Here is a 13,777-nt window from a genome sequence, read left to right on the forward strand (position 1 = left end):
TACATAGAATTTTGAACCATAAGATCGGCGGCAAAGGAAGACAGTGCGAGGTAGGGAACTGGGTTGTGGTGTGGTGGGTTTTGGCATCTTTTGTTTTATGGTTTTTTAAAATTTATTAAAAAGGAAATAATGAATTTTAAATCTGGCTGTTAAAAAGTTAATAATTTATTTTAATAGACTGGTACGTGTCATATTTTAAATGAAAATATCACAACGTGATAATACTATATTATTCTATAATTTTTCTCATGTTTGAAGTGGTCTTTACCATTCCACTTTTTTAACAACCCTTTTAATTCCTGACAAAAATAAATGATAATTGTACAGATAATAAAATTATTTACAATTATGATATATTGACCCTTTTAGTGTTGGCCCTCATTTAAGATAATAAAATAATTTACAATTCGATCGATAGAATAATTTACATTTACAATTATGAAGAATCAAGTGGTTAATGTGATAGGCTACCTTGGGCCTTGACCTTTGCCAAAGTGATATTATTTAGTCTATAGGGCTTTGGTTTGAATTTTGGGCCTCCGGTAATCCATAAAAGAAAAACAATTATGACCACTGACACCAACATATCATATCATCCCCTACTGAGTCCATTATTCAAGCACTGACTCACCGCAGCTTTAGCTTACAACTCACCTATTTTCATGTAGCTTGTCCATTAGCTTTCTCTGACAATTTCGCTACAGTATTTTTTTGTGTGAAATAATTTGACTTTTGAAAGCTTCTGAAAATTTTATGTCATTTCAGCAGATTCAACACTTACAGCTGTTCAGCTTTTCTTGTACAAAATATTGAAATGTGACAATTTGGATAGAAACGTTTAAAGAAACGTGGCACCCCTAAATGTATTAAATAAAAAAATAATCTAGCCAAAAATAATAGAAAAGAAAAATTCCCACATAGCTTATTGCAAATAGGAAGGCCAACAAAACCACATCTCAATTTCTCACAACCTACTTTCTATCAATACACACAGAATCAAACAATGTCGAAGAAGCCTGATTCAAAGCCTGCGTATGGTTATTGTGGCTACCTAGAAGTGATGCCTTTGAGCAAGGGATCGTCTTCTTCACAGCTCAACGAGTCTGCAGAACTTCAGATCAAAGATCGATATTCGTATAAGGATGCATATGGTGGAGGAGGTTCAAGCAGCTTTACTGAGAGCTACAAGGCTGGGGAGTTTGTGGACAAGAGCACTGGTGGCTTGGGCTACAAGCAGGAGGCAAACTACACCTCCATTGACAAGTATGTGAACAAGGAGCTAGGGTTTACCACTGAGTACCAGACCCAGGTGAAGTTCAAGAAGTCTGTTTACCCTAACAAGACCCAAGTGAAGTTCAAGAAGTCTGCTTCTCCTTATAAGAGTGGAACCAAGTCCTACAACAATCGCGTTGACTATTATTAATTAGGTTTAGATGTTCACTGGGATGTTTTGGTATTTTGAAATGGGGGCTTACTTAGTTATGTGTCTAAGCTTGTTTATGTTTACTTGGATTAATCTCCTGCTATCCGCTGTCAATGTGAATGAAATAGCTCTCTCTTTCTTATGTAATGAACTTGTAAGTTGTTATTATGTCTAGCTTGTGTATTTATATATAAATGTGTGTTTCTGTTCTGAGTCAATGTGTAAATTGTCTAATTATATATAAATGCCATGTTGCTACTTCGACAACATGGCATCAACAAAGGCCCAACGAAGGTGGAACTATTAAGCGCTCTTGTGCTGAAATGTGTAGTTAAAGCTGCTAAACTTCGATCGAAATCAGGGAGATCGGTACTCCTGCAAGCCGTGGACTAGCGCAGGAGAATGGTCCGTCCCGTCCCGGACAATGCTGTTTGATTACCCCTATGTGCTTCAGTAACCACATGATTTTGTTTGATACAAAATGGGGTGAAGATATTGAAGCTTTGGGGACCGTGGACGCAGAAGTGATGGCTATATTTGATCGTGATGAGATGCTTCTTGAACCCAAGTGCAATTGACATGAGTGTCGACCCCGCATTTGATGTGAGAACCAATCGATATTTGTTGTTATGAAATACATGTATCCATTTTCCACATATGTGTTGCATATTCTTTGTTTCATTAGAACAAGAGATAAAAAGCGAGAACAAAAATTTTAGCAAAAATATATAAAATGATGTCAAATCATAACAGATTGACAAACTAGCTAGCTTTTGTTGTATGGTATTTTTCTTCCCAACGTCGAAAGAGATACTAAATTTGAATTCTCCTATCCACTTTATAAAATTTTTATAAAAAAAATTGTAGTTTTGGGAAATGAATTTGTACTTCTTCTTGAAGACCTTTGCACCTTGAAACTAAGAAAAGACGATCGCCAGTCTTTGAACAGATTGGTGTGGTGTGAGTCAAAAAGTCACTGATATCTAAGTTAGTATGATTGTATGAAGAGAAAGACAGATTAAAAGATAAGTATTGTTGCGCTTATTAAATTTATTGTGGGTATCTTTTTCTTTTTGTTGATTTTTGGATCCAATCATTGTTTTGAACATTTTATCATTAAAAGGAAATAATGAAGAAAAAAAATTGAAATGTCTTCTTTTACACACTTCACCACATAATTCAAATTTAAAAAATTGAAGCCTTGTATTGTCGATGCACATGAAACAACCAAAAAATTCAAGATACAATCTATTTATTTATGTGATATAATACTTTTTAAAATGTCAAACTATTTTCTTCATTTTTTTTATACAAGCAATATTAGGGGAATGAAGAATCGAACCTACGACCTCAAGCACATAGGTAAATATTCTTAACCACTTGAACTACAAGTCACGTGCACTATTTTTCTTCCTCTTGTGTAGGCGAAGTGCCATTCTAAGAGACGTAGTTTCAATTTTGGCTTCAAAAACAACGTGATTGCAATTATTTATTGGGCCAGTCCTCATTGTAGGCCCAAAAGTCACATAACGTGGAGTACAAGAAAGCCAAAAACCTAGTACACTTCTACTTTTAAGAGAAGTCGTAATTGGATTATGGCTCCTTGTAGAACCAGAAAACCCAAGAGAGAAAAAACTGGAGAATCATTACACTAACAAATATCAAGTACAAGAAATCAATGGGACTTTAAGCACATCACCATTTGTCTTTAGGCAGCAGGAATCCTCCAAAGTTGTTGCACTGGTACCAAGCTCAAAATCGAAAATATGCAGAGGAAAAATAGAGGGTTCTTTAGTTCAATTTCCTCCGTGATTTTTATCAAAATTGAACTGAACCATATCGATTCAATTTGGACCGTGCCTGTCATTACTTTCAATTATTACCTTTCCAAGGATTGAGATTGATTTGGAAATGACATAAGAGCCCATGGCACTAATATGGTTTTACTTTAGTTGGATACCGTATCCGTGATCACTGACAAACCCACACCGTCACTTAAATTGTTTGTATAAAAATAAAGGGTCTTTTAAAACCTCTGACACACCTCGGCTGGCAACCTGCTGGCTCGATTAAACCTGTCTGTCCCTTCCTCTGACATTTCATATTCCCGCCTTTTTTCCCCCTCCTCCTTTTCTATTCCTACAATTATTTACTTGTTTATTCATCTTTTCTTTTCCCAGCTTTCCTGATTTCTCAACGTTCTAGGCCAAACACAAGCACGAATTATTATGCCCCAACCCCCAAAAAATAATAATAATAATAATAAAATAATATAAATTTCCTTTTGAAATGCATTATTCCTTGGCTTTGCAAGTTGCAACCCAATACATATATATATATTTATAAAATAACAAAAAGTGAAAATATTGGTATAAAAATTATTGGGTTATATTTTTAGAATATTCAAAACTATACACAGATCGCACGAGATTTGGAAAAGAAAGAAAAAAACAACAAAAAGTAGGGCTAGAATATAATGGGATTTCCTTACTTTTTTTCTGTAGAAATTTTTTTGACTTTACAGTATTTGTTTCAGGTTTACATGTACAAAGAGTATTGATCACATTTACTGCCAACCGCACAAACAGCCACTGAGACCTCGCCATTTCAGAGATGCGGGTCCCACCAAGCACGTACCACAAAAAAATCTAGCTGTCGTCAACTATACAATGCAGCAAACGCGATGCGCACCCATTGGCTGGCACACCATTTCTCCTTCCCCAAATTCCACTTGTCCACGCGGTCGGCGTCCTATTGGCTCGAAACTCTCGACCTTCTGTACGACCTGGCCCGCTTGTTCGCCAGAGCGGAAAGAACCCGCCACGTGGCGTCGCCTTCATGGACACGATCGTTGAACATCAGGGCCCGCGGAACGCGCGGGTCCCACAGGTTCTTTTGAATTGCGCTCAAGTTGGTCGCCGCCACGTGTTCGAGTATCTCGGCCAGCTTACTCACGTCTTTCTCCGCTACGTTTACCGATATCTCCGCCCACGGAACGACGTCGTCGAACGGCAACCTGATCCCGTCCGCTATGATCACCGGCACGCAGCCCAGGGCGACTGATTCAACCAGTCTAGGGCTCCACGGGGCCCACCCCAAGGGGCAGAGGCAAAACACCGACCGCACGATCTCCGACTGGTAACCGGCGAACCGATGCCTCTGCAGGAAGAACCTCCGGTCACCGTTGTAATTCCGCCACAGCATTGTCCTCACCCGCCTTGAAAAAGACGAGGGTAAATCAGTCAATTCACAAAACATAATGATTATGAGTTTGATTAGTTTCATTTACTTGCTTAATTATTAAACAATTATTACTTGCTGTAGAAACGGCCGCTGATGTTTTTTGGGTGGACCTCCATCTTGCCCCGGAAGAAAGCGAAGATGTCTCGCCGGCCGACGATCGGAGATTTCTCCAGCGTCCTCAGTACACTTTCCGGCGAAACGTACGGCGGAATGACCACATTCTCAACCTCTTGACATGGGTGTTTCTGTTTCACACCGAACGTCTGTAACACGATGGAGTTCTTTAAGAACCCCGGTATCCCATCCGATATCGCCACATCCTCCTGAGAAAATGAAAACCAAGAAAACTATTTTAGAAATCCAGAAAAACAAAAACAAAAAAGAAACGTTTTTTTGTTGTTTGTCACCGCCCAGTTGAATTACCATGGTGTGGAAGCAAGAACCGAAGTCATGGGAAGCGACGAAGACGTGGTCGGAGCCGTGGGACCGATCCCAAAATGGGTGTTGGGTGGATATTAAGTTAATGGCGGAGGCTATGAGAGAACGAGCGTGGCCTATTGCCGGGAAGCCATTGACGGTGCTGAAGTTGCAGGAAACGTACACAGGGACGAAGAAGAAGTCCGCTTCGTATGGGTCAACGGTCAAATATTCGCTTGTCAAAAGCGCCCTGTGAATGGCGACCTCGGAAGCAAACAAGTGGGTGCTGCATCTCTCGTTTTTTAGCCAATCCGTGTTGTATTTCGCTGGCAAATCGTATACGAAAATCTTCAAGTCGTTGAAGGGCAAGCCTGAAAAACACAGAAAAAAACCATGTGCTTGAGAATTAATTCATCAAATTTGTCTAAAAATTATGAAAAGAAAAATATGGAATTTTTTTAGATTGACGAAAATGGGTTATTGACCTTGTTTCTGTGTGATGTTATTGGTGGTGGATTCGAAGAGGGCACGAGAGGCTAAGCTTGAGAAATGTGTTTTGGAGAGGGAGGTGGGTTGTTTGTTGTTGTTCTGATTGGGGTGGTTGCTGATGAGATAGGAGCTGAAGAAGTAGAAGGAGAGGGAGAGCCAGAGAACCCATTTGCAATTTCTATAAAAGAAGCTTTTTTTCTCTAATTGAGGTACTGATGATCTTCCATGTTTGCTGGGCAAGAGCTTCATTCTGACATAGAACCCTCTGTTTTTCGGGGCTCTGATCTTCTGTTCCAACATCTCATTTAAAAACCGAGAAAAGATTCAAGCTTTTGGTGAAATATTCTTAGAAAACGAAAGGGTTTTCAGTGGTTGCGGGAGGGCTTTCGGTTCTTGGTCTGGTGATGAAGTGGAAACGAAGGAACAGTGACGGATGAAATGTGGGTTTGTTGGCGTTTCGTTTTTAGACCAAAAAATAAAATAAAGAAATGGAGAAAAAGTTCAAATCTTTGATGTGGTTGAGCTCTGTTTACAAGTGAAAATAGAATAAAAATTGATATTAAGAAATAATCAAATAATAAAGAATGAAAATGGTGTGCACAGTTGCAGACAGAGATCAGAGAGGAAGAACTGGGTTTCAGGGCGTCACATGGTGGTGAAGGATAGCAGAAGAAAGAACGGACCTCGGCGATGGTCTCGGGTTGCTGTAATGTAATGTAATGTAATGTTTCTTTGGGAGACAGGTCCTTTCAGAATTGGACAGCTCAAATGACGAAATTGCCCTCGGTATTTCGTACCTTCAAAATTTGACAGTTTTCACTTGGTGCTGGGTGGCTTTTAGGCTTCTTTTTTTTTAATAAAAAAAAGCATTATGCTAAAGTGGATGATTTTATCTTTGTATTATCCGATAAGCCAGTCTGTAAGCATCTGCTTAATCAATCTAACACCATCAATAACACCTGTCTCTCAGTTGCGGTCATCAGTATAATCATTCATTCCTTGTATTTGGGTGTTTATCATAAGTACTATTTTGATTAATATTTCACACGAAAAGTAATAGAATCGGTCGAGAATTTTATTTCATTTATAAAAAGTAATTTAAAAAACAGAGAGAATGTTCTGTATAGGGGCAAATATGGTATAAGAAATTAACGTCCAAAAAAGGCTTCACAGCGTGGCCACATTGAAAAAGGAGCATTTTTTGGGCAAAATGGGGCACTTCATAAAGTACCTTTGGAAGCTCATGCTGTTGAGGAGGATATGCAATTAAAATGGAGATCAAAGAGCAGGGAATGCTTTAGTTATGAAACCTAGGATGAGAGAATGCCACGAAATCATTGAAATTTCCGTGTAAATTTAAAGTTAGTGGTTTCAACCGTAATTTTAAATGGGGATTTGGTAATAACAACACGAACCAATTCATCCCAAAAATATCCACTCGTTTTTGGATGATCCGAGCATTAAATTAAGGGAGATATTGCGGCATGGACATTCCAGAAAATGTTACGGAAAAAACTTCACTTCTTAAAATTGAGGACGAATTCTTAAAAATTTTTAAAGAAAACAAAAATTAAAAGAATTTGACGAGTGTCAAAAGGGGTTATGCACTCTCCTCGATAACATAGAAAATAAATTGCTCTTCGAAAGTGTTTGAAGCCTTTTTAAGGATGTCAATAACAACTCCGTCATTTGACAAAAAACAAAATGAAAAAACAATTGCGTGAGAAAGAAGGAGCCTTTTTTTGTTGTTGCTTAGAACGATCTTTGATTTTACACCGTGCATCACCGTAATTGAATACTCTAATCTTCTCTTTCAAAGTGAGAAGGACCTGGGTATCTATCTATTGCCCTCTTCTTTTCCAGGACCAATCAATTTGGTCACACGTAAGTAGCAACAAAAAGTAAGAGAAATGAAGTCGTTGTTTCAATAAATATTGGTTGCCTTAAATATTCGGAGACTAAGTCTTTTGGTCCTAAAAAAAAGTTAGGCACAAATTTATGAAGAGCAATGAAAGTTACCCAATTCAGCTACCAAAGTTTTTTAGTCGCTTATTATTTTTAGTTTCTTGTCACGCATCTCACATTCCAAAATTATTTTTCACACATTTTCCCCATCTTCATCGCCCAATATGCTCAACAAGGTTTATCATATGCAAAAATTCAACTAACTTTTTGGTTGTCTTTGTGACACTGGTGGAAAAAATTTAGGGATATTTGTAGAAATGTCACCTGAACTTATACATCAATTTCAATTTGTCACCTGACTTTAACATCATCCAATTTTCCATCCATTTTGAATTGTATTTTAGTCTTTCCAAGCAAAAGGGTTTACATAGCTTTATATTTAAATTATATAAAAACGAGAGTTTACATATTGGAAAGACTAAAATATCATTTACAATGGATGAAAAATTAAATGATGTTAAAGTCAGGTGACAAATCATGGATTTTGAAAACTTAAGGTGACATTTTGCTTAAATTTTTCTTTAAGGTGACAAATTGAAATTTATGTATAAGTTTAGGTGATATTTCTACAAAAATCCCAAAAACTTATAATCTTATTGCAAATGAATTATTCTTTTTAGTATAAACCTTAATCACTTACTTAAATAATTATGTCATTTTAATTATTGCAACAAAAATTCCTTCAATAAAATCAAAAGTATTTTGCTCAAGCCTAAACTATCAATAGTGGTCTGGTTTGGTTTGATTTCTTCGTAGTTTTAGTTCACACTATAGTAAAATTGCAGCGTTAATAATTTATTAATTTGATCATGATGAAGAAGTGAAACCGATCCAAATCATACCGCACCTCCTTATTTCATAAACCTATCACGCATGTTGGATCATTCATGAATATTCTTCTTATTAATCCGTAAACTATTTCGCATGAACCCACCAGCTTTAATAAAATTTCATCACTTGATTGATTACCTGGCCACAAAACAATGGTGAGACAAATCAGAAAAGCATTCAGTTTTTATGAGAATTTAACATCTCGTGCACGGCAAGCTGTGGATTGAATTTGGTTACGTCAACCTCAAAAAAGAAGGCTAATAATAATGAAACGAAAAAAGACAAAAGTAAATGAAAACGAACTGAAAATGCAACAAATATAATCATGGCCTGCTTAATATTCAATGCTAAGATTATGTCACATTTGAATAGAGAGAGAGAGAGAGAGAGAGAGAGAGAGAGAGAGAGGACTTGGTCCAACTCCAACCAAGGGAAAGGAAAAATAATAGAGGATTAGTTGTTATAATTAAGGATTAGTATTAATTAATTATTAGATTACTTGTTTGAGTTGCCAAGCACTTTTCATAAGTTGTTATCATCCAAATGGTAGTGGGCATACCACATTCGTGTGGATGAAGCATCGGAATATTTGGTAGAATTTATTGACATACCTACCGTAAAAATAAAATAAATAAATAAATACCATTTTGAAAAATAAAAATAATTCGTGAGCTTTTTTGGCATACTGTCTAGCTGTCTAGCTTAGCTAATTGAGTTGGGTTGAAGAAAGTGAATGCTGTGTTTGGCCTTGTTAATTATGGAAAGGTGTGCTGAAAATGAAGGCTAAATATAAAAGATTATCTCAAATTTTGTGCATAATTTGGTGGAGGCTTTCTAAACAAGTTAAAGATCTCGTGTTAGTGAAAAGTTTGGTCTAAAAATTCAAGAACCATTCGTGTAATAAATTAAACGTTATGCACCTTCTTCTGCTTGTTTGTCCCAAAAATAGGGTTCAATGAGTTTTTATTTATTTATTATAAATTTTAATTTAAAAGAAAAAATGGTAATGAGAAAAACCTCTATAATTTCACTACTAAAAAAAGGGGCCAAGCCTAGCTGTGTTGGGATCCACCGTTTATAGCCCGGGATAATATTCACAGTGGTAAATAGTTAATGGCGACACCTACAACTACCATGATTGTCTGTGGCAAACATGAATATAGGCCACGAATTGTCTATAGCTTATAATAAAGTTTTCTAGATAAAATGGGTGAGAAAATAGGATTTGGAATTAAAACACTAGCATTCTTTTTCTTTTCAGTTCTTAGTTATTATTGCATACTTGACCAATTAAATATCATGCCAATGTAGTTGGAGAATGAAATTCATATCATAATGGGCGAAATGATTAAGCTTTGTTTGAAGTTCAAATATGAGTGTCATTAATGTGGTGGTAATCTTAGGTCTAATTATGTGGTCATGGCCATTTTGAAATTGTGAATAGATCAAAGTGCAAAGTGTTTTTCATCTTCTTTTCTCGTGACCAGAAAAAAAAAATTCAAAAGAATTATGAGAGTAAATTAGGATGACAAATTTGTTGGAGTCCATGAGTTTATACATCTAAATCAAGTTAAGAGAATTATTGATTTTCCTAACCATTCCAGCATAGAATGAAAATAGGAATTCCACAAGGCTAGTGATTTCAACAGGCATTTTTTGAGCCTTTTACACTAATTACGTAAGTACATAAGTATTTTAAAATATTCAGTTTGGAGTACAAATGAGTAAAAAATAATCGCCTATATCGTTATTTTTCCACAAAGTTATTTGTGGGAACAAACATGTGGATCCATATGAGCCAGTGAAGCCCTCTCAAGTCACAACTCAACATTCATGGCACTCATTAAAATGCTCTAGCAGCACATTCATGACAAACTGCTTGATAAAATGTCTCAAAGAGGGGAAATATAAGAACAAACAAAAAATGATTTGAAAGGTTCATCTTGCCTCTAGGAAGAAAATTGAACGTACTAACAATAATTGAACTCAAGAGCCAAAAGAATAAAAGAAAAAAAAAATTCCCAGATATTCCTTGGTTGTCCCAAGCATCTCAAAAATCGTCACCTTCATTGTCTGCCCTGATATAAACGGCAACAGTCCATTATTGGAGTGAGAGTGCTAATAGTACATTGGTATTAGGAGAGCTACACCAGAAAATGCCATTATATTGTGAATCAAAGTCAGAATAAAGACAGAGAGATTGTGGTTTTTATTAGGCTATCCCAATTTATGTGATGTTAATTGTCTCCCGTGAGTAGTAAGTAATACGCGCAATGTAGGTTGTGGTTAGAAAGTCTCTTGGGAACCTTTGAAAACTTGAACATTTCCCCAATCTAGTATTGGCCAACAAAGAAAAAAAAGAGTATAAATTGTCCCTTTTTTTAGATACATCGAGTACCTAATCTAAGGGGGACGGCGAAAGGCTCACACGCACTAGAATTCGAACTGGTGTTATAGGGTTTGCAACTAAAGACCCTAACCACTGAGGTAAACATCTACGAGCAAATATAAGTTGTCCTTGGTTAATCAATAATTGACGTGAAATATTTTAATTGGATTCCTTTTCTATCATAAAAAATTAATTAATATCACCGTTGTATAGGTTACAGTCCACTCATACTATATCTTAAAATATAAACTCGTCTTCCATTTATATGATAATTCGTGATGTTACGGTCGCACTCAAATATCTTTTCTTTGGTCTAACATTAGTGAATTGTTCCCGGAAATTAGACCCACAAAGCATGGTGACCCATTCAATTATTTTCCCTAGAAAAAAGCATAGGCTAATTAAGGAACATGGACCACCAAAGGCAAAGCCACATGGTAAGGTACTTGCGGCGGCAGGACCTATGTGCCCCATAATACAAAGTGGGAAGGAAGGAGCTCTTATTTTGTGTTTGAATCCAATCATATGTTTTAGGGCCAGTACTTCAATATATAGGTCATATGTGGAACAGCGACGGAGACCATTCATATATTGTTTAATTGGGAAGCAGGAAAAACAAAGGCCCATTTGCCCTGTTTATATGGGATTATATTCCTTTGTCACATGAGTATTTAACAATTAAATCCTAAAATATAGGTCCCATTTTATAAATATACACTGCTTCATTCCATCTCTAGACGAAGTTATTCATACTTTCTTCGATTCATAGTTTGATAAATATGTAAAAATAATTTATCAAGATTAAAAAGAAAAAGAAATCTCTATACATATATCAAATAATAATTGACAAGAAAATAGAAATTGTTAATTTCAGAAGGAGGTAAGTATTTTCGTTTATAAATTAGGGTTATGTGGGGCTGAGCCAGACACTGGGGCTCATTGGCCCTATCACTTATATATACCATGTGTGAGCTGTAGAAGCACATGCTTTGCCTATGTATAAATTTTGTGGGGGTTTGTTTGTGTGCATGAGAGAGAGAGAGAGAGAGAGAGAGAGAGAGAGAGAGCACATTGTGTTGAGATGGGAGCTAGGGCATGGTGCCTCTTCATGGAAAATAGTGTGTACTGTTGTTGAGTTAAGAGAGTGGTGTCCAAGAAGGTGTTTCCATGGTTTAGTGTAGCAATTTTGGGAAGATGAGGAGGACCACATGCCTAGAGTATACAAGAGACTCCAGTACACCAGTACATGTTGTCATGCAATGTGGTCTATCTTGTGGTTTTAGGGTTTGTATTGGATGGCGGACTGAATTTAATTTTTGTGGGGGCGCATTTAAGCAACAATAATTGACGAGACCACATTTATCCTTTATTTTATTTTATTGAAGGATATAATCTAAACACATATATATATTAATAATGAGACATACTCACAAAGAAAATGTATAAAAACAAGAAAAATTATTAATATACTAAAAAGATTATGTTTTAAAAAAAAACCTTCATGTGCTACTAAGTGTGTTTTTTGGCTGATTCTTTGTTTCTATTAACTAGGCAAAAGAATTACTTTTAGTACCTATCATTTGCCACTTTTATTATTTTTGTCTCTATAATTTTAATTTGGCTAATTTTTTTTCTGTAATTTTCAGTTCTGAACAATTCAAAGACACCCGTCAATTTCTTTCAAATTTCTCTTAAACTTTCGTTATTAATTGTTGGTTTGGTTTGGTTTTTTTCTTCCCAATTGAACTCGTAATCACTTTTGACAGCATTCTGATCGAAAGAAACTCGTAAAAATCAACTAGGTCGGACCTGAATTCAACTGGGCCTAACCAAAATAAAAACTTGGAATACGTGGCTGAAAAAATAAAATAAATTAGAAGACCAAGAAAACATAAGAAAGAAAGCTATTCGTTCAGGCTTTGGTAGATTGAGGGATATCTTGGCCTGGTTGTTCGGTTTATTGGGCCTTTAGCCCACAGAGTACCAAAAACAAAAAGAGTTATTCTACAACACCCAATAATTATATTCGGACACCCAATCCCATAGATAACCTGATACAACTCAAGTGGTGGTACCCAACTTGAAATATAGGTTGAATCGTGCTATGCTCAGGTTCGCCTCTCACGTTTTGCACGAGAGATGAGGATTTGGAAGTGGATGAATAATGGCACTGGTAATGTGCTCATTTCCTTACACCTGAATTTAATCTTCTTATTTGTACATTAGAGTAATTTAAAATATCGCTTTTCATCCCACTGACAAAAGTAAGCTAATGAAGCTGTGGAAGACACAACATGATTAGAACAGAATTTTGAATGTATTATATTCAAAATCGCGCTCATATTTATGTGAGTTAAATATACGACTTATATTTAAAATTTTATTTGTAAATATAAAAATATTTAAATGTGAGAGACTTCTATCTCAATTTTTACTTACAAATATGGAAATCTGAGAAATAGAGAATCTTCTATCAGTGAGTTAATAAGGGAACTGCACCTACACCTTTAGCCGGTGAAGGATAAAAACCCGTGACAAATTATTCGTAAGATATGTTATAAAAATACACACTCTTCCTGATATGATTCATTTTTTCATGGTTTTCTCTTCTTTTGTCTGTCACGAGAATTGGCTATGATTTGATGGTCTTGTGACCTATGTATGAAAACACGGCCAAAAGAAACAACATCAAATCAGGGCCGTTCTTGAGATTTTGAGGGTTGCGAAATTTAAATTGGGGCATCGCATAATCTAATACGAAAATACTATAAAAATTTGCCATAACTTAATGTCATAAAAAAAAATTTATAACTAAAATTCACCATCAATAAATATGCAATGAAAATCAGAAATCAAATTCATAAAAATTTAAATATTTTCATCAATTGTAGCATGTGATTCTCTAACAATGAATCTATCAAGAGCTCCTCTTTGAGATTGAGTCAATTCCTTGATTTTTCTTTTTCTAAGCCGTTTTGTATATCCAGAAACGTATTTTCTAGTAGGTGGCATGTTTAGAT

The 13,777-nt window shown here is 35.9% G+C and overlaps 2 protein-coding genes across 2 annotated transcripts; one reads left to right on the forward strand and one right to left on the reverse strand.

The window, feature by feature from the left end:
* LOC109949918 lies at positions 730 to 1,613 on the forward strand. The gene has a single exon (XM_020566855.1). It carries the CDS (start codon positions 1,004 to 1,006, stop codon positions 1,421 to 1,423), a length of 420 nt encoding a protein of 139 aa, XP_020422444.1. The 5' UTR covers positions 730 to 1,003; the 3' UTR covers positions 1,424 to 1,613.
* On the reverse strand, positions 3,790 to 6,346 carry LOC18772722 (probable glucuronoxylan glucuronosyltransferase IRX7). The gene is made up of 4 exons (XM_007207389.2): positions 5,569 to 6,346; positions 5,090 to 5,454; positions 4,739 to 4,989; positions 3,790 to 4,640 (listed from the first exon to the last, which is right to left on the reverse strand). The coding sequence occupies exons 1-4, from the start codon at positions 5,870 to 5,872 to the stop codon at positions 4,175 to 4,177; spliced, it is 1,386 nt and encodes a 461-aa protein (XP_007207451.1). The 5' UTR covers positions 5,873 to 6,346; the 3' UTR covers positions 3,790 to 4,174.

Source organism: Prunus persica, chromosome G6, assembly GCF_000346465.2.
Source record: "Prunus persica cultivar Lovell chromosome G6, Prunus_persica_NCBIv2, whole genome shotgun sequence".
Classification (NCBI taxonomy): Eukaryota; Viridiplantae; Streptophyta; class Magnoliopsida; order Rosales; family Rosaceae; genus Prunus; species Prunus persica.

Excerpts from the sequence above, each read along its gene's own strand:
- LOC109949918 (XM_020566855.1), top strand. The coding sequence starts at position 1,004 with ATGTCGAAGAAGCCTGATTCAAAGCCTGCGTATGGTTATTGTGGCTAC.
- LOC18772722 (XM_007207389.2), bottom strand. The coding sequence starts at position 5,872 with ATGTTGGAACAGAAGATCAGAGCCCCGAAAAACAGAGGGTTCTATGTC. Across the intron at positions 5,455-5,568 it reads TAACATCACACAGAAACAAG|GCTTGCCCTTCAACGACTTG; the intron begins GTCAATAACCCA and ends TGTGTTTTTCAG. Across the intron at positions 4,641-4,738 it reads AGCGGCCGTTTCTACAGCAA|GCGGGTGAGGACAATGCTGT; the intron begins GTAATAATTGTT and ends GTCTTTTTCAAG.